Source organism: Grus americana, chromosome 2 (genome assembly GCF_028858705.1).
Source record: "Grus americana isolate bGruAme1 chromosome 2, bGruAme1.mat, whole genome shotgun sequence".
NCBI classification, from domain to species: Eukaryota; Metazoa; Chordata; class Aves; order Gruiformes; family Gruidae; genus Grus; species Grus americana.
Window position 1 is genome coordinate 1,916,194 of NC_072853.1, and position 20,684 is coordinate 1,936,877.

Below are 20,684 nucleotides of genomic sequence, written 5' to 3' on the forward strand. Positions count from 1 at the left end.
GTAGATAAAGTATTATTGTCACCAACTCCTGCTCTGTGTTGCCTCCCAACCTGTAGCTTCTCACTTGCTTCTCATGCCTGAGCTCTGTCGCCCTGGCGGCTTCATGGAGAAGCGGCCACGGTATGTCCCCTGCAGCCTGGGGGAGGGAGATGCTGCTTCTGCATGTCCTGCAAATCTCTAGAGGGGTTTGTCCTGCAATCTTACCTGATCTCAGGTGCAGCTGGGAGCCACACATCTTCCAGAATCAGGGAGGGGGGTGGGCAAAAATAACAACCCCTCCGTGCCCGCTCAGAAGGGAAACTGTGCAAACTCACAGGGATGCTGCTGGGGAGGGGGAAAGGGCAGTCCTGTGTATAAAATCCTGAGCCTGCAGTAGGTGCTAACCACAACTCTCCTCCCTTGCACCCCGTGCTTTTCTGCATAGCCTGCACATCTGTGCACATCTGTGTGCATCTGCTTATCTGCAGTCTTTGTCCCCACCTCCATTTGCAGCAGCTGTCTTTGGTCACCCCTTTCTTAGTGTTGCCTTGCTTGTTTGTGGCTGTTGTTCGAGCCAAGTGACCTTATCCAGGGTGAGCACTGCCCTGGACTTACTGCTTGGCAATGTGTCTTCCAGCAAGCCGTTCATCTACCCGTCCCTCAGACATCCCCCAAAGCAACTGCAGGGTAATGAAAAGTATTTGCAGCATTTTGGGCGAGCTGGTGAAGAACAGTGGAGGGGTTGGTTAGAGAAGAATACAGATTTCAGAGAGGCCAGATATTTCATGTAGATGTTTCCAGAGGCTGCAGAGAAATGAGGGTAAAAGGAAGCTGAAAAAAATGAACAATGGTGAGAGCTCAGAGATTTTTCATTGCCAGAGGTGCTGCTGAATGCCTCTCCCTCCTCCCAAGCAGCACTTTTTGGAAGAGTTTTGTTCTGGCAAGAGCATGGAAATGCTTAAACTCAGGTCAGCCTGGGCTCCCAATTCTGCAAAACATTGCTCAGCCAAGGGATGACGCTCTGTGCTGTGATTCGAACCCAGCCCTTGTAAACAAGGGGGACAAAAGGGGCTTTGAGCTGTGTCGAGCGCGTCTGCCTTGACCTGGTGCCCGTGGCTGCTCTGGATGAATGCCTTCTTCTGAAGTGCTGCATAACGGGAGTCTTCAGAGATGCATGCTCTCTTTTATTAATCGACTTCTACTTTCCTTTACCCCCTCCTTCTCACAGTTGCGCCATGCTGCGAGGGCAGATCTCCGTGCCGAAGGAGCCACGCTGGGTGATGCACCTCCCTTTACCTCTTCATTAGACCACGATCTCTTTCATACCTTATTTAGTAATTTGCATTTTTCACCCTGAAGTAATCTAAGCCCCCTCCTGTCCCTCAGCCTGAATGCTCAAAAGCTCTAATTTACTCCTCACACAATATTTTCTCATTAAAAAAAAAGGGACTTGTGTGGTTTTTTTTCCTGTGCGCCAGAATTATTTAGCTCTCTGAAAGCACTGAGGAATCCCAGTTGGACACACTCTAATAATTAATATTTCATTGTGTTGGATTTACACGTCCTGCAGTAGTGGAGACAGAGTCCCCCACAGCCTGCAGGAAAACACAGTCGGGTATTTTTTTTTGCTGCTTTGAAGCTGTTTTCTGCTTGGTTTGGTCTGCCTTTGCTGCAGAAAAGCATTCTTGTATCCCATGGTTAATATAAGGGGAAATAAATCATCCTGGGCGTAGTTGAAGAGCAAAGGCTTATTTCCCTTGCCCAAAGGGCAATGCAGCTCAAAGACATTGAAAACTGCCCTCCTTCCATGGTGCAAAGCTACCCCGGTGGCAATTGCTCCCCTCCAATACACCTAAGATGCGTGGGGAGGAAGAAGAAGTGGGTGTGATTCCTAACCACTAATTTTGACCAGGAATTAGGGCCAATTGGGACCACAGAGAGATGGCAGTCATTAGCACATGGATGAGGATGTCCAGAAAATTACCCCGAGCCTGTGGCCCTTGCTGTGTTGTTGCGCAAGGCAGCATTCACCCCTTGGGTTTGAAAGGTGCTTGGAGGACCCTAAACAGAAAGGGGTTGTGCATTGGGTGGAAATGAACTAGTTGTCACCATCACTGCAGACTGCATGGAGCTTCTCTGACCCCATTCAAAGATGTGATGGTGATGGGAGAGGTGGGAGAGAGGTGAAGGAGCTCTTCTGCTCTCCCCAGCACAAGGTAGGGCTCAGGTGCAACACCTGAGCGGTTCGGTGCACTGCACAGTGCAGAAGAGATGACTCAGCTGGAGATGGTCCAGGGTGTTGGAGAAAGATGCTACAGAGACTTGGCACAGTGTTATTGCAGGCATTTGGGGAGAGACCCAACCAGCCAGACGTGGGGAGAGAGGGGAGAAAGGGCTGTTGTCCTCCAAAAGGGGCTTAACAGACCTCGGTGCAAGGCATGGAGAAAGGCTTGTGGAGAAAGACGTGCTCAAGCATGGCACTTTTAGAAGCAGCAGCACAAAGCAAACACAGAGTCCTTTCAGTGGCTGGAGCTGGCAGGCACATGCAGCATTGAGATGAAGCAACAAACAATTACAAATGGTATAATAAATGCCTGTTTGCGGATAATAACTAGCAGTTTAAATACCTAAAGGACTCATCGGATGGATGTCAGGGGGAGTTGTGACGTGACTCCTTCATCTCCATGCCGTAGGACAGTCGGACTCGCTGTGTGTGGTTCTCACCCTTCCCCTCCTCTGTCAAAGCTACCAGCTTACAGCCTCGAGCAGCCAAACTCACGCGATAAATTTAGCCCCGCGCCGCGCTGTGCATGTAGGCAAGGCTAGAGGAGGCTGGAAGGGGGACGGAGCCATCAAACCTTGCAAAAACGGGAGCAGCGGTGCCCTGGGCAGGGGTGCCCATGGGTGGGGATGGCAGATGAAGGCAGCCAAGCCTCCTGTGACCAGCAGCCACCCCATCTGCACCACGGCCACCCACGCCACTGAGATGAGCATCACGCCAGGCAGGAAAACACCAAACCACCTTTCTGAAGCGCATCATCCCCTGATGTGTTGCCTAATTCTCCGCAGGGCTCAGGGCAGGGGGTGAGGTCTATGTTTTGTTTGTGGGGTGGCCAGCATCGTCGGGATGCTGGTGAGACCTGCTGGGTCATGCAACCTGGGGAGGAGGGAGAGGGGGGGAAGGGACCTGGCTGTCCCCAGCAGGTACTGGGGTGTGCTGCAGGATGGACAAACACCTCTCTGGACTCGTGACACCTCTCTGCTGGGGACTTTGGTGGAAATGCTGAGGGAAATTCAACTCGGTGGGTGGGGGATTGGGGGGAAATTCCAGCTATTTGGAGAAAGCAGGAGTTTTCCAAACCAAAGCCAGAAGCTGAAATTGCAGGATTTCCCAAGCAATGTTTGGGGTCAAGCCACGTTTTTGTTTGCGGTACAAATGAAAAGAGATTTTTTTTTTTTTATTCTCCTTTTCTTTCTTGACTTTTGACTTCATAAACCATACTGGGTTTCAAGCATTGCTAACTGAAATGGCCTTCGGGGACTCATGCTGTGGCCTTCATTGATGTATCTAAATCCTGGATGCCTCAGCCTGTGCCTGCACCCCGAGTTGCAGAGAGCTAGGCACTTCTGGGGTGACTCCCCCTCCTTAGCATTGAAGACGGGGGTTAAGGGGCTCAGTGGAGACCCCCAAATCTTTTAAGAGGCCCAAGGCAAGTGAATCAGAGAGACCTACCATTTACATGCCTAAATTAGTTGCTTTGAATCCCAGCCTCAGTGAGAGAAATAAAAAAAAAAATAAAAAGGAGTGGCAAAACTGTCAAAAAAACCCCGCCTACGAAAGGAAACTTGATGGAAGTTGGCACATTTCCATAAAACTTTCATGTCTGGTGCACTAATGAATATTCCATATTGGGGTGGGGGGGGCAGGGAACAACAACAAAAACCCATTTTCCTGGGAAATCCTGGACGGTTTCCAGCACAGAGTGACAGACTAAGCCCACGAGAGGGAGCTGGTGCCTCTGTGCGGCACCGGACAGGCCACAAAATGCTATCCGCCTGCAGAAAGCCTGTGATGCTGGAGCAATTTCCAGGGGGAGAAACAGCAGCCGTGCGAGGGATGAGATGGTTCGGCTGGAAACAGCCCAGGGAAGGACGGCTGCAGGATTGAGCTGCAGATGCCAACCACGCTGAGCTCTGCTCAGTGATGGTGAGCCCTGGCCATCCTCCAGTGTCTGCTCACTCCCACGCTGGGGACATGCCTTGGTTTGGATGTGCAGGATAATTCTGGTGCATCCCATATCAGCTCCTGGGGTGCCTGTGCTAGAAGAGGGGGTATTTGCATCCAGACCCCAAAAGCTGGTACCAAGCCCTGTCAGGTTTCAATCCAGAGCCTGTGGCCAGGGGTTGTTTGGAAGTGGGGTGCGACCCTCTGCCCCTCCCTCTCCTACAGGTGCGGTGCGCTTGGGAGTCCCTCAGATTGCTAGGCTGATGTTGGGCTGGGCCTGGGCAGCGTGCAGGGAACCTTATTTTCTTGGCACCTATGAGGTCCTGGGGAGTGAAGAGGGGATCAAATCGGATGGGGTTGCACCTTTCTGTCCCATTATGGGTGACTCTGTCCTCTCTTTCTGATTTTCCTACATGTTCCCTCTTTGCAATGACTCCTTGAACGTCTTCCCGCCCCTCTAATACTAAATTCTGCTAATTCCCTCCGTCCCTCCCATAAATGGTCACAGCCAAAAAAGAAAGACTGGCACCTGCAACCTCCCATGCACACAGATAATGGAAATTCCACCTTTTTCCTCCTCACCCGTGGGTTTTAACCCTGTCTTCAACTCACTGCTTGATGCATTAAGCAACCGTATGAAAGTAGAGAAGGGAAGAAGTCCGTGAAGGTCTTTGGGGAGAAGGTGGTGTAGGTGAGACTTCAAAACAAGCTCTACCACCACTTCCCCATGTCTGACCTCAGGAGAGTCGTTTGGTGTCTCTGATTCATGTAATTAAGATGGAATTAACAACGCAGGGCTTCTCGCCCTGACCTGGAGGGTTCTTTGCATCTCAGCACTCAGTATCTTGGTGATGCTTTGCCCAGCTGGTCCAGGGATGTCCTTACACTGGGACCAGGAAGGGTCACCTGCCCACTCACTGCAGATGTCTGTCCACAGAGCTTGCCTCTCCCAGGCCCCTGCAGCGCTGTGCTGCTGTAAACGGTGTGAACACTCATCCTCTCCATAATGCGATGCAGAAACCTGTCGTGGCAAAGCCAGAGCTGCTCCCACGTCACTCACTCCTCCAGAAATGCTGTTCTTTGACTCACTGTGGAGCTGAGGAGCTTTTGTTAGGAGCTCTGTTAGGAGCTGGGCATGCAAACAGCACAGAAAGACATCTCTCTCCCACTTCCCCATCACACAGGAGCTTTTGCAATGGATGGTTGTAGACACAGAGGTGAAGGTAAGGGTGTGGGCATTGCACGGTGCATTGGCCGCTTGGTCACTGCCTGAGTTGTTGTCAGCAAGGTGACAGGTCTCATGACGGGCTGAGGCTGCTCAGCAGGTCAGATGGGGTCCAGGACCCCTTCTTCAATTTTGAGGCTCATGAAAGTTGAAACAGAGGAGCTCCAGGGCCAAGACTTGGTCCCTGGAATGAGCCCAATGCCAGGTTGAGATGCAAAGCCCCGTGTGCTCAGAAAGCATTTAAAGGCAGCAGGAGGGCTACACGCTGCTGCTGACCTGCCTCTCCCTGCAGCAGGCGGGCTGCCCTTGTCCCCAGCACTGGCGTGGGTAAGAAGGAGGGCTGAGCACAGCACAGACCATGCTCAGCAGACAGGAGAGCAAGGAGGCGGCTTGAGGATGTGCCCTGCCCTGCAAAAGCTGGGAAACTGGATTGTCCGCTCATCACCTAGCTCCCAGCTGGATGTCAGCAGTGGTGAGAAGGGAGGGTGGTGCTTTACTCCCTCCCCACAGCAGGAAAACCTCCCCAGGCTGCTCTGTGTCTCCTTTCCCCATGCTTAGAGCGGTGCAAAGCTTTCCCTGGGCACGTGGACCTTGCTGCTGGGCTGGATGTATCTGGAGACATATGTTCTCCCCAAGGTTTGCTGCCTGCTGCGGGGCTGAAGGATTCAGGGCAAGCAGAGCTTGATGAATTTTTAGGTCTGACCATATTTCCTTTCCAAAAATACCCACCATTGCCAAGGCGTGGTGGCAGAAACGCAGTGCTGCCCGAGATGCTGTCCTGCTGCCAAGGAAACCAGCAGGAGTGGTTCTCAGCATCTCCCAGGCATTACTGAAATGGTCCTGCCCATATGGACCCTTCCTCTTATTTGGAGCAAGAGGGAGCTGGGTCGGAGGCTGTCACAGCAGCCTCCCCGCAGGTAATCATCTCACCTCCCACTCCAGACCCTCCATGCTAAATGCTGCACCGAAGGCGTTGGCAGGAGGTGAAACCAAGCTCCTGAGGCTAAATGCTACAGGGAGAGGCTCCATCCAGACAGGTAAACAGTACAGGGCTCCAGCCCTGGGGCCACGCAGTATAGCATGCTTGTGGCACCCTTTCCATCCCCAAAACAGGGTGGTCACATCCAAGTGGCCCCTTGGCCCTGGGATGTCTCCTGAGCGTGGTCTGGGAGGTGTTTCTTGGCATGGCTAAGTGTCGATAGTGGGCAATTGTGCGAGCCTGTGCCCTATCCTTGACTTATTTACTGGTGCAGAAGTAGGCTTACAGATCTTTTTTGTTATCATAGTTCTTTGCGGGTCTGTCCAGGACCCCACCGTGCTCTACAACTGGCGTGAGAAACCCAAAGGAAGCAATGCCTGACTCTGGCACGTGGAAGGATTGCTTGTTCAGGATGGCGTGTTGCATCCTCTCTTTCCTGTCCACCCTTCCCCAGGGAAATGAGGTTGAAGTGGGTGGGCAGGATCCATCCCACCACCAGGACCAGGTGGCAGTGAGGGCGCCGGTGATGTCATGGCTGGATTTTGGCTGTGGAAGTGACACTAGTGGCATTACTTGGTGCTGTGTACGTGTCAGAGATGCCCTGTTATGCCTGCTATGAGCCACGCCTGGAGGACAGGGGTTAAGGTTTTGGCGGCAGAACAGGTCTCCTGGTGCTAAGCCCACCCCAGATTTGTTTCTGTTGGCACTTCCTTCATCCTATCTCCCTTTCAGATATTGAACAAAAGTGGGTTTTCCTCCACGTGGGGAGACAGGAGATGGCGACTGTGAGCAAAACCAGGGTTTGACGCCAAACGCTGTGTTTACAGCCCAGAAATGGGAGGGCACGTTCCTTGATTTTGCTTTCAGAGGAAGGAAATCTTCGTGGGCCTCTTTTCCTATTAGAGAGGCTGTTTCCTGTCCCCTGCTCTGCTCCTGCAGCAGTGGTTGGGTTGTAAAGCCAAGCTGGCAGGAGCAGCGACCACAGCTGCTGCAGGCTGTGGAGCAAAAGTCACCGCTCTCCCACGCCTGTGACTTTGGGCATGCCTCTCCTCACTCAGACTCAATTTGGAGGCTTTGGGAGCCTTTGCTGAAACATTTTAAAGTCCCTTCAAGGCATGGTTGTCTTTTTCCTGACATTTTAACAAGTTGGGAGTGGGTGAAAGCTGGTATACAGCGTGTGCAATCAAGATGGGGTGAGTTGTTCCTACCATACCCTTTCTGTGGCAAGTAGGAGGGTGTCTGCAAAGCCAGGGTGGCTTTTCCACCCTGGTATTGCTCCCTGTATCAGCGTGGGTGGCTTTTGGTTCCCATGCCCCTCCCAGGCTGTCATCTGTGAGGTTTACAAGCCCTTGTTTGAGCTGAGTGGTTGGCAAGCTGGGTTCGGAGGGGGCTGGGCTGCTGGTGGATGGGATCGATCACGGCATGTGAGCTGCTCTCACCATACCCCACAAGCAGTGGGGATGGGGTGAGAGGAGCCAAAGCCCAGCTGCAGTGTGCAGAGATGCTCTTGAGGTGGACCAATGCCTTTCCCTCCTTCTGCTCGACCACCAGTGCAAATGCACCCCAGCAAAACCATGCTTTTCCAAGATAATAATAATTAAAAAAAAACCCCAACGAAACAACCAAACACAGACTTGAATTTTTGGCTAGCCCTCCTGGGAAAATACCCTTCTGCTTGCCCAGTGAGGGATACGATCGCATTCCCAGATGTCGTACTGTTTGTTTCTCTGCCCTGCTGAACACACCCGTCAGGCTGGGATTGTTTCAGCCAGGATAATTCCTTGATCTGCAGCTCCTCTGCCTGCCGTGGGCTCTCCTCCTCCAGGGACAGCCCTGGTCTCCTTCCCCTCCTTGGCTGCAGTTGCGGAGGTTTCAGCTATTACTTGAGGTGTGACAAGTTTCTAGACGTAACGAGGGATGGCCCAAGCTCTTGTTCTCACCACGCAACTGGGGTTTTGATGCTGTACCTGGCTGGGTCAGCAGGAGTGGGTCAGGAGAGAAACAGGAGCATCCTGATCTTCCCACGCATGTGCTGAGTTTTTCCACTCGTGATGAGTTTTTCCACTCTCAGCTGGGGTCTACTTGGAAAAAAAATCAGACCCAGAGCCCCTAAAACAAATTAAGAGTAGAGAGGTTGTCTATGGAGCTCGTCACAGCTTTTCCATAGACAGAGAGAAATGTGTTTTTCTCATTTTACTCTCAGCTTTCACCTAACCTTGGAAATTTCAGCTATTGGGTTTCAGCACAGAAGATCACTTCCAGGCCTGAAATACCCATCATGCAAAAGATGAGTCAAGAACCTAAAGCAAATTAAAAAAAAATAATAAAAAATAAAAATGCAATTTTTAAACCCATGACTGTTTCTTTGCCTTCTGGGGCGAGGTGTGCATGTCTACCCTTTATAATGAGTAGACATGGAAAATTTTTTTTCTTACAGAAGTAAAATAGATAACTAGACTAAGGCTTTCTTGGTGTCCCTGTGGATGGCTGTGGAGGCTCTCACAAGGCCAAGTGCTACCACAGTTGTGTCCTTTATGAGTTTTTCTTGCATATCACTGGCCTGGCAGGTTCAAATAACTGCTCTCTACACCACCATGTAACTCCAGGAATTTAAAGTTCAATTTAAAAAACCACAAAACAAACAAACACAAAAACCCCACAGTGATCAGAAAGACACTTGTGAAGACAAACATAAGAGCTGTCACCTACTTTTCTTCCTGTAGATGTTGGCCAAAATCTTCTGCAGCAAAGGATTTGATCGGCCTTTCATAGGTGTTTGTACTGGCATAGCTCAGATGCTTGTTCCAGCCCAAGATTTCCAAAGAAAGACCGGAGCGTCGCTTGTCAGGACCAGCATGAACATGCGGCACAGGGGACGGTTCCCTTTTAGTGCCTGCGTGTTGTCTGCTCATGTCATGAAAGAGGATGAGGAGGGCTGGACCTCAGACAAGGGGAAATTCCCACTTACAGTGAAAAAGCAGTGACAGTTTTGGGAATTATCAACTGAGCTGTGTTACAAGTGCAAACTTAAATAAACCTATAAGGACCATTTCTCCCCAAACACAGTTGTGGCCAGTGACATTTTCCTTGGTGAGGACTGGCATTAATTCTTTTGGGGGAATCTCAAGAGGGTAATGGGTTTTTCTTTCTCACCTCTTCTTCCTCCTCCCAACCACCCTTCCTCACTGCCCTTTTTCCTTCAGACTCTGCAGGTTTCCAATATATCCCCTCCTGGCTGAAGAGATGCCACCACAGAATAATAAACCTTGGCCCTGGATCCAAGAATGATGATTCATGTCCATAAGTCTAACCTCTTTCCTCTGCAAACAGGGTGGTTACAGCCAAATTGCTTCCAAGGAGCAGCCCCATGTCAGAGCACTATTTGAGACAATGCTGGTTGGGGTGTGCCCAAGCCATGTTGATGATCTGATGGCATGGATGGCGTGGGGCTGGGCTTGTGCCCTGTTTGGTGAGCTAGTCTGGATTTGGCCCTTCAGGCAGGGCATTGGCGGACATGTCAATCACGGTGGTTGACTCCATGCATGATGGTGTTGTTTGATATCTCCCCATAAGCCTCCAAGCTGATGGGACTCAATTATCTCTTAGGACCTTGGAGGTTAAGGGGATGTGGCAAAATGGCTTTGGTTCCCTGTTGACTGGTAGATGTGGCCCCAAAGGACTCAGGTTCCTCACCCATTGTGACCGATAGCAAGGCTCCTGGTGACCACCACAGCTGTCATGCTGAGATGGAAGTCTACCCAGACGACCTTGTATTTCAGGCAGACATGGTGGATCTGGAATACCCCTGTCCTTCCTAGCTGCAGGTTTGCTGGCTGTTATCTGACCTGAGGAGCTCTGTCCTGCTGTTTGGAGCCTACCAACTCAGCTACAGACCCAGATGCGCTTTGGGAAAGGGAAGAACGGAGCAGGCTGCCTGCAACAGTCAGGCCTTAGGTGGAAAAGGCAAAATACCACATGCAGGTCTTCCTTTTTTCCTGGGGTTTCCGGATCCCATGATCTCCTCCCTTCCAACCCTTCACCTAACCCTGTTGCCATTGCAACCCAGCCTTCCCTGACCTGCCAAGGAAAGAGGAGAGGACATGACCAGACCAGGGACATGACTCAGGGACACTGGGAGCACTACCCATGGCTGCTGCCTTCTCACCTTATCCCATGGCCTCTCCTTTCCATGTTGAGCCTGCAGTTTACAACCCTGAGCTGAAACAGAGAGTTTCCTCCATGCACCACGGAGGAGAGCTGAGATTTGAGCCGCTCTCTAGAAAGAAAAAGGGAGAAAGTGGGGAGAGCTGACATTAAAACATCCCCGGACCTGGCAGTTTGCTCCACCTCGCTGTTCCATCACGGGTTGAAAACACACTTTGTCTGGCTCCAGTTACACAAAAGGGACAGGCCTTGCACAATGCGCTCCCAAGGTCTGGCACAAACACATGCTGTCGGCTGCCAACCTCAAAGTGGGTTAAGGTTTCTTCCTTAAAGCTTGCAGGCTCTGTTAACTGTTTAATACCCTTCGTTAACACCCACCTAGCCCAATTTCTGCAGCAAGATTCACCCTGCTGCCCTCCTCTCTCTTTTTTTTTAATATCCCTGGGAAAGTAGATTGAACACCTCCATGCTGCATTCCCTGAAGTCTCCTGACACCATCCGCACTTCCCACTACCCCAGTTGTCTTTTCCCTGGCTTTTCTTCCAGCTTTCTTCTTCCCTTCCTTGAAAAAAGTGGGATGCTCTGCTTCAAAAGAGCCCCGTCCCCCACTCCACCTCCGTGGTGCTGGTTGGAGCCCAGAGCCCTTGCGTTGGCCCTGAGCGTGACTGAAATATCAACAGCACACAAGAATAGCCTGGTTTTGGGACCTGGCCAGACCCCAGCCTGATCCCCAAAGCTTTTTCAGTCTTCTCTTTCAGGGACAGAGGGATAGGGGCCAGGTGATGCCCCAGATGCCTTCCCCATCCAGGTGCCACAGGAGACCCTGCAGTCTGACTCCAGTGGCTGGTTAAACTGGGATTTGTGGAGCTGTAGAAAACGCTCCTCAGACCTTGAAAGGTTGTGGTTAATACCTGAACAGTGTCTGCACATCACAACATGTACATTTTGCGTGGCGCTAAGTAACGCCACCATAGGAGAAATGGTGAAGCATCGATACTTCCCTCCCATCCCATCTTATTTCTTTACCCTCACTTTGCCTGTCTTTAATTATTTCCCCCCAAGCTTTGTGTGTTTGTTTGATTTATTTTGTTTTGTGCTAATATTTCTCAGCTCCCTCCTTTTCTCTTTCCAGTTCTGGGTGAAATATTAATCTTGTTTATTATTATTAACCTTCCCTCTCTCTAATCTATTTAAATGCTTTCTCACATTTCCACTTCCTATAGCTCATTTCTCACTTGCAGATTCTCTATTCAGCTGCACTTTGCTTTAACAGTGTCATTTATTTACTGTTCATTTATTTGTTTTAATTTCAAAGCCTTTCTTCTTTCTTATTGTGTTGCTGTGTTCATGCATTGCTCCCTTCCTCCTGCTGAGGAGCTGCATTTTTCTGCTCGGTTGGCTCCAAGATGAACTGAATTCAGTGCAATAATTCCGTTTCATGTTTGGATTTGTGATGTGGATGGAAGGGAATGAAGTTTTGGTTTCCATTTCTCCAGCTGGCTGAGAGAAGCCTGGCTATTATACGTAAAAAACCCACATGGACTAATGCCAACTATTTCCCCCCTGTAAGGCCCTGATAACAAGTGGATGTCGCAAACACCCATCTTGACATGGACAGGGATGGGCTGATGATGACCAGGGAGTGTTGACCAAGAATGGAGCCTGCGGAGGCAGGATAATGTCTTGTGAGACCACTCCTCTATTCCTGAAACACGTAAACAATGACCATCTGTGCCCTGTGCACCATGTGCCTGTGACGGATCACCACTCACTTGGTCAGCCCTGAAGGGTGGGGGCAGGGCAGTGAGACCCCCAGGACCCCCACAACCCACCAACTCATTTCCAGAACATTTCTGAACATTGCTGAGCACATACTGAACCTGCGCAGTGATGACAGACCCCCGCCTATGGGGTGAGCACATTGGGTTATAAAAAGGGGAAACATAAGTTTTCGGCGCGCGCCCACCACCTGAAGACTACAACTACGAGCAGAGAACATTGCTGGATCCAAGGGTGGTGATATCTTTTCTCTTTTCTCTCTCTTTCTTTCTCTCTTTCTTTTCCTCTCTTTGTCTCTAACTTAATTTTTGGCACATTAGGGTAATATTGTCACAAGTTTGCATCCCTGCCCGCAGCAGGGGGGTTGGAACTAGATGATCTTTAAGGTCCCTTCCAACCCTAACCATTTTGTGATTCTCTGATTCTATGATAAGTTTTGCTAAACCATTACCTTTCACAGTTCTGCTAAGTTTTGAGTATTGTTATACCTTTTGCCAAGCCTCTCTCTTTTGTAGTTCCGCTGAGTTTTAAGTAAATTTGTGATTTGTTTGAACCTCTAGAGTAATTGTCGTTACTCCCTGATTACCGTGCAGAGAAATAAAAAGTTAACCTCACCCTAACCCCCTGAGCGGGATGGGAAACCCCCATGCTCTAGCAGATCACATTTCCTGTCTGATGTCATTCATGCATGAATTTATACAAAGTCTCGTTCAGCGAGTGTGGCTTTTTCACAGATTATTTCCGAAGTGTCGTTGCTACATTAGCTGTCACGTGGGTCTCTCGCATCCTTGTTAAAAGAGGAGGTAATTAAAGATTCATGCTCAAGGTCAGGGCAAATCCAGGGAACACAGTGGAAGACTTTGAAAACTGGATGCTCATCCTGTCCACCCTGCTCTGGGCACAGGCACAGACAGAAATCGTTGGGGGCCAAAGCTGCTGTAGAAAAGGAAGAACTGGGCAAAGGAAGAATGACTGGAAGCAGAAGACTTGTCACAGAGGTTGAGCATGGGGACATCTGCCCAGGATCTTACAGACAGGTGATCAGAGGAAGAGCCTATGAACCAGGTCCTTGGGGAGAAATTTGGGGAAAAGCAAGAGCAATTGGATGTTGTTTATTCTGTTTCCACATCATTTGTGACCTTACAAACCTTGACTCTGAACTACCCATGGTCATTTCTCTCTCTAAAGACAAAGGGTCCTGGTCTGCTGAGATGTCTTCTTGACCAGGACTTGTTTCATTTCTCAGTAATTTTCACTCCCACTCATAGTTTAACTCCTGCAGCCGTTTCCACGCACTTTCTGTCTCTGCTGCATCCTCAGTCATTTGGCAAGAGGTGGCAAAGCGGTTGTGGGAGCAGAAAGGGGGAACCTGGAAGGACTGGAAAGGTCATGAGAGACTGGAAAAACCTGACAGAGTCCAGAGTTGGTCTACAGGTAGCAACAAACATCATCGCTTGGAAACCTTGGATGCTTCTGGAGGACAGAGAAGGAGAGCAAAACAAAAGCATCAGATCCCATCCCCGCCTGGCCCATGGGAGCCGCTGAGTGACAGTCTCCAGGCACAAATAGTGTCACTGCAGGGATGATACAAGCTGGTTTTCTGCTTAAAGCACTTTTCTTAGTACAAGTGAGGTCATTCTGAATGACTGCAGACAATCCAGCGAAAATCCTCTTTTTTGCCTCCTCTCCCACTTCCCACAGATATGAAGCTCTCATATCATGGCAGACAGAAAGGATGGAGGATGCCAGGTGACAGCTATGATCTTGCAAACGATGAGCCACCCCGGACAAGCACAGCTGCCTCTGCTTTGCTCCAAGTTTTGCACAGTTCAGCCCAACAGAGTAAGAAAAGACTCCTGTGTTTGAGTCAGATAAATTGTTCCCCAAATTAGCAATGCAGACATGGTCAGCAGGAGTAGACCTTGGGGGGAAAAAAAAAAAAAAAAAAAAAAGATTGGATCTGAATGAGATATAAAAGAAATTGCTACCTGGAGCCTCGTAATAAATTCCTACGCACAAACACACCCATCACTGATCACATCTTATGTGCTGTCACTCCCCAAACCTCAAATTACTGTAATCAAAGGAAGTCAAAGTAAACGCAGTCCCAGTATAAAACCTTCCCGTGGTGCACCTTGCCACATTGTTCAGTCTCTGAGGGCACGACGATCATGAAGGCTTTTCTGATTGTCCTGCTGGTGGCAGTCCTGTGTGCTGAGCAAGGTAAGGAGATATGGAGGCTGGGAGAGGATGAATATTTCAGGGAAAAAAAAAAATAGAGATAATGCAGGGACAAGAAGATTTGACAACTCTTTTTGCAATTGGTTGAATCTTGGTATTGCAGTTTTTCTTTGGCATCAGCTGCATCAAGCAATATTTAGTGTGGTTGAGTCTTAGATTTTGGGTGAGTTCTGCCGAGATGTCCATAGCCCAAAGAAGATGAGCTCACTGCTCTGGTTTCTCACACCCTCAAGTAACAAGCTCTGACCACTCACATCTGAAGACAGACGTGTGAACTGAGAAATGCTAATAGGAATTAAGCTGGGCTCACAGTTTTGCCTTTCGGTTTTATTTTTGTTCCTGAATGAAACTTCAGGAGTTGTTGATAAAGGTAACAGAGCTGGCGTTGACACCGCATCTTCTGTCAGCATTTCACTTTATTTCCCACAATGACATTACAATTAAGAAACTAGGTTGCTGGCAGATATTTGAAAGCCTAAGAGCTCTTTGCTCATAGGTTTGAAGAGCTTTTTTAAATGTCTGTGAGTGTGTTTATAATGGGATCCGCAATGCTTTGTGCTTGTCCTCTGTCAAAAGGAGGTTGCAGATATAACTAGATAATTGTGGAGAAACATCCAGTTGGAAACATTGGCTCTGTGCATGTATTTGCAATCCCGAGGAGTACTGCAAGCCTTTTTGCACCGTTAAGGCTATTTCTGGCTGCATTTGCAAAACTAGAACTAATGGAGGGTGGAGGCCAGGAGCAGGCAAGGCTTTATAACAGCTATAATGATTTAAGATGTTATTGTTTCCTGACTGGGAGGGATTTTCCTTGCATCAGTCAGTGAACACAAGAGCATTTCAGTTGCTTTCGCGCACGTGCTCGGCTCCATCTGCAGCAGGAAGTGGTCTGAACGCCTTTGTGACATTTGGCAGAAAAGCAGATGAGAGAGAGCTACAGGGTCTGTGAAATGCAACAACACTTGCTAGGTGCCATGTTTTGGATTGCTCTGGCATGGTCTGCAAAAGGAGGGTAGCCCACAGCTCATGTTGGGGGATCTCCAGAGGAGAGGTGAGAGTCTTAACTTTATCCAACTGATGGAGAAACAGCAAGCGCTGAATAGTAGGCTAAAGAGAAGTTAAAACCAGGATGCAACAGGGATGATTTTATCTGCTGTTATGGAGAACACCTGTGCTTGCAACACCTGGCATTAGAAAAGACCATCTGGGTAGGTTTTAGAGCAAGATGAACAGTTACACGGTGAGGCACCCAGAGCTGGCTCCAGAGTTGTACCCAAGGCACCTGAGCTCCCCACATCACAGAGGGGAGATCTTTTTCTTCTCCTACCTAGAGTAGTTAAAATGGCCTAAAATGGCTTTTAATTCTCTTTTAAAACTGCTTCTGGAATTATCTAACCAAGCGCCATGGGCAGGTTCAACTTCAGAGATGAATTTGAATCAGCTGAGCAGCTGGGCTTTGGAGAGTCCCTGGGAGGAGTTTTCTTGTGAAAAACAGGTTCAAATTCAATTGAAAGGGGCTATTCTGAGCAGAAATAAGAACCTCCCTGCATTGAGAAAGCCAGGAGGAACTGAACCAGGGATGTTTCAGCCTAATGGAGGACCCCTGCCTTGATTTGCAATTTGGTCACCTTCAACCAGGAGCTCTCCACCACTGGTGGCAATGGAGCAAGCTGTCCCGAGAGCAGCTCAACTGCCTCTGCCACCCCTGCTCAGAAATGAGGAGCGTTTCATGGGACTCTGAACAGGAGGGAAACAGATTCCATCAACTGTGAATCCACCTCCAGGGAACGAGATGGCAACGTGCCTGTGTTTCTAGCATGGCCAGCTAGGCTTCCTGGGAGTTTGACTCAATTTACTTCAGATTTGTTCAGAAATACATATCCTACCTCCTCCTAACTTTGTAATAGACCTGGCTCAGCCCTGCTAATAATATCAGTGAGAACATGTTGTTCCAGGCGCTGGTAGAAATAATCTCTCCATTGTCCAGATCAACCTCTCCCAGGGAACTCCCTTTAATATGGGTCTGTGCTCAGTAATTTAACACACAGGGGTGTCATAGGCTTTAATTAATTCATGTCTATAGAGTGTTTTGCAGATGCAGTCTGAAAATGCTAAAAAAACCTAAGCTCTCACCTGAGAACAGTGCCAGTTCATCCTCTCCTTGCCAGAACTAGACTAGACCCAGCTGGGCAGATCGTGAGCTCTGCTTTTGCAGGTTGGCTGTCAACCAGGCCAATGCTGACCCTGGGGAGAAAGAAAGGTCACCTGAGAGGGCTGCTCAGACTGAAAAAAAATCTGTTTTTCAGGATTAATCACTGAAAACCTCAAGTAAAGAAAGAAAACTTGTTCTGTTCTGCTTGTTTGCCTTTTCAGCCTCATTAATCAAAACCAACATCTTATTTCACTTGTCATGAAGACTTGTTTGTAACATACTTTTCACCTGCTATTTTCCATGAAGGGACATGGCTTTTGACGCTTTCTTCCCAGGAGGGCATTGCTGGAAACCACTAATGTGTGTCATATGCACTCTTTCCAGTTTCCTCGCTGTTTTGCTACACGTGCGACAATGAGCACTCCAACTGGAACTGTCTTAAAACCTACAAGTGTGAAGACCATGAGAAATACTGTATAACCACATACAGCTCTGCTGGGTTAGGTGAGTACCAGCAACACATCAAGGAGAGGGGTTTTTTTTTTGCCTTTTTCTTTCTTTTTTTTCCCCAGAGACACTCATGAGCAATAGTTTTTTGAGGGCAGTAGTTGTTGATCACTGATGTTTAAGGATCACAAAATATAACGTGTGAATCCCTCTGCAGTGCCCTGTGATCCAGCACCTGGGGTATGTTCCTCACCACCTTGTTGCAGGGCTGGTTGGAGCACACAGATTTTCACGAGCAGACCCTGCTGCTTGATGCAAGAGCTCACACACATGCTTTGTGATGGAGGATGGAAGGGGTTGGATGTAAGTTATGTGGTTTTAGAAACCAAAAATGCATTGGCAGTGATTTTTCGCTGTTCTACAGGAAGCATGGTGTGGATTTCTTTCAATGGCTTTTTAGTGTCATGCATTTGATCCAGGTTGTGTGGATACTCACCCAGCACTCACCAAATCTGCTGATAGCTGTTACTGCTGCAATGCAAATTAAGCATAGAGCAATATACCTCCTCCTATCCTCCTCTGGTCAGCTCTTGCAGAAGAATCTTAAATCACAGCTCTCCTTTCTTGTCTATTCTCCATCCAGGAAATGACGTGGGACACCGCATCACCAAGAAATGTTCTGCAGACTGTCCTGAGACGAACGTGAACTTCGGTGTGGCGGCTTATTCCACCAAATGCTGTAGTACCTCCCTGTGCAATTTCAGTGGTGCCAACAGCATAAAAATCAGCTACGCCGTGATGTTCCTGGGAATTATGGCCAGTTTGATCTGTGTCATCAGGGCAGGATTGTGATGAGGGGTGGGAGAAGATGTGACAACCAAGAACCTACAAGGTATTCCCCAACTAAGAAACCAACATGCTCTGTCAAGTGTCTCTAACAGGGTCTATGCTACCCTGTTTCTTCCAAGACATTGCTTCAGATCCCACCCACAAAATGGCATGGCAGTGTAGCTCCTATTTTTTCCCCTGTATCATTTGCTGTTTTGTACTAATTTTCCCTGGGGAAAGCTCTTTTGATAGCATGTGTGTGACAACTGTCAGACAAAATAAAGATTTATGATATTCTAGAGTGTGTTTGCTATACCCACACTAAGATCAGCCTGAGAAAACAGCCCTGCCAGAAAGGGCTGCAGTCTGAATCTCTGCTTCACATTGAATTCTTCTTTTTAGCACCTGGGAGTCTTCTCCTGGTTGCCTTTTTCAATTGACTCAGATGCATCCAGCACCAGCCAGATGATCTGCCTGATCACTCAGCGCTAACGAATGAAGGTGTCAATCTGGAAAGGTCAAAGATATTTGTGTTGTTCCCATCACAAGCAACAGGGAGAATTGTTTTGTAACTGCTAACGCACAGGACTGGGGGTCTGGCAGGTATTGGCTGTGCTTCTGGCTATGCTGCAAAGTTCTCGTGTGATCTCTGCCGGTTTGTTGGTTTCAGCTTTTAAAATAGGTAAAGGCGCCACATCAAGATGCTGGAGATGTCCAAGATGAGGATGGTGCTCCTGGAACCTGTCCTCATAGAAAGGGGACCCTCCGTGCCTGCTTGGAGAAGATGCCGTTGTCTGAGTGATTGCTCATGACTTCCCTGCAGGGACAGGGGAAATGGGAAGAAGGAGCCTGGCAGAGGCGATGGGTGTCTGATCTGGTGGGGACGTCTCTGCTCTTTCCCTTTCCTGCTGCATTTCCAGGGTTGGGGATGGAGGAAATGGGTTGGAGGTCCTCTGAAGCTCTTGGAGGAACAAAGCTATAGCTAAGACGGGCAAAACACATGCGCTCTTGGAGCTGGACCGTGCAGAATTCCTGGCTGAGCAGCTTACAAGTGCAGCACTGTGTTTCGGGAGGGCTTGTATAGAAGTGGCACCTGGAAAAAAGCCCTCATGTTTGTAGCCCAGATGGATTTGAGGGGAGTCCTGCTCCACCAGAGCTCAAGACAGGCTGCAAAGTGCATGTGTTTCTGTGCGACGGGGAGAAACTGCAGCGCTGGTCGAAGGCTGTGAAGATGGGATTACGTTTAGTCATCCCGTAAAGATCTAATTTCTGGGCGAGGACGGTGTTCTGGTGTGTGTTTAAATACGAGATGGGCTAACTGAAGAATGGTTGTGTTGTAGCGTTTCTGTGCTGAGGGACCAACAGAAACTTGTGGGGTTTTTTCACTTCTTTTTAACCACTCTCCCCATCACTTTTCCTATATGTTAATTGCAATAATTTCTGAAATGATTCTCAAAGCTTTTGGCCAGCTTAAAAATCCACATTTAGTAAAAATACCTGAGTTTCACAGTTACTTTTAAATTTCAGCTTTTGTTTCATGAAAACTACATCTTTTCACAAAAAAAAAAAAAAGTTTGTCCTTCTCACATGACCATTTCAACTAGGTTTAGAACAAGATGAACGAAACACTCTCCTTCCTTCTCCACTCAGCAACTCTGTCAAGGGAAATAAGTCTTTCCGCCCCATCCTCCACCCCCACTTAAATCCCCTGCTACTCTTTCCAAAATCTTCTTGAAGTTCATAACTTCGTATCAGTCGTAAACTGTGATATTATCTTCTCCTTTGCCTTGGCCCCTCTGGTGCCCTGATCATCTGTGTCTTTTCTACCCCCACGGGTTGTTTTCAATCTCTCTCACCCAGCGCTGGTGAGGGATGAAGGTAACATTAATATCAGAGGGACATATGGGACCAGTTGGAAGAGTGCAGGACCATCTAATGGAAAATCTTGGCTGTCAGAAATCCTGCAATAACTCCTTTAAGAAATACAGCCTTGCCATCTCGAAATCTCAGCAGCTTGTGGGAGACAAGAGATATTTTAGTTTTTGCTTGGATGAGACTGCAAGGGAGAGGAAAAAAAAAAAAAGTGCCTAGCTGAGCTTCTATTTCTGTACCTGTTAATGGATGCTGTTGGCTGAAATAAATCTGAATGTGGGCTGCCTCTGCAGCGCAATGTACGGGCTGCAGAATGGCATCGCCTTGTGACTAGAGACCCCTTTTCTGCTCTTACCTCCAATAGTCAGTAATAGAAGTTGATTTACCAAGAAAGACACTTCAAATCCCTCCTGGATTGGGAAGAATAAAATATTTCAGAAGGGAGGGTTGCACTGCCTGGCACGGAAGGTGACAGCTTCTGTTTTCCTCCTGCCTGGTGCCTTACAAAGGCATTGGCCTTATGAAGCCAAACAACGCCCCTCCTTTGAGCTTTGTTGGTTAATTACCACCTCTGTTCCAACTGAGTTTCATGCTCTACCTATTGAGAAAGCAGAAATTTCCTCACCTTAGTCACGCAGGTCTCCATACTAACAATATTTATACGTTCAATTTAGAGGTGCTGGAAAGAGTTACATCACCTCAAGAACTGGGCACGTCTTTTTTTGGTGAGATGATGACTGTAGGTGGGTTATACTGGAAGCCCAAATATTTAATGGGAGATGGAAATCTGAAC

At 48.5% G+C, this 20,684-nt stretch overlaps 1 protein-coding gene across 2 annotated transcripts; it reads left to right on the top strand.

The window, feature by feature from the left end:
- The first annotated feature begins 12,181 nt into the window (after positions 1-12,181).
- On the top strand, positions 12,182-18,393 carry LOC129203354 (lymphocyte antigen 6E-like). Of its 2 annotated transcripts, none has more exons than XM_054817729.1 (3): positions 12,182-14,193; positions 17,129-17,248; positions 17,835-18,393. In XM_054817729.1, the coding sequence occupies exons 1-3, from the start codon at positions 14,055-14,057 to the stop codon at positions 18,041-18,043; spliced, it is 468 nt and encodes a 155-aa protein (XP_054673704.1). In that variant the 5' UTR covers positions 12,182-14,054; the 3' UTR covers positions 18,044-18,393. The 2 variants fall into 2 exon arrangements, with proteins under 2 accessions (XP_054673704.1, XP_054673705.1); XM_054817730.1 differs by having other exon boundaries at positions 12,183-14,574; positions 17,835-18,390.
- The last annotated feature ends 2,291 nt before the right edge of the window (positions 18,394-20,684 follow it).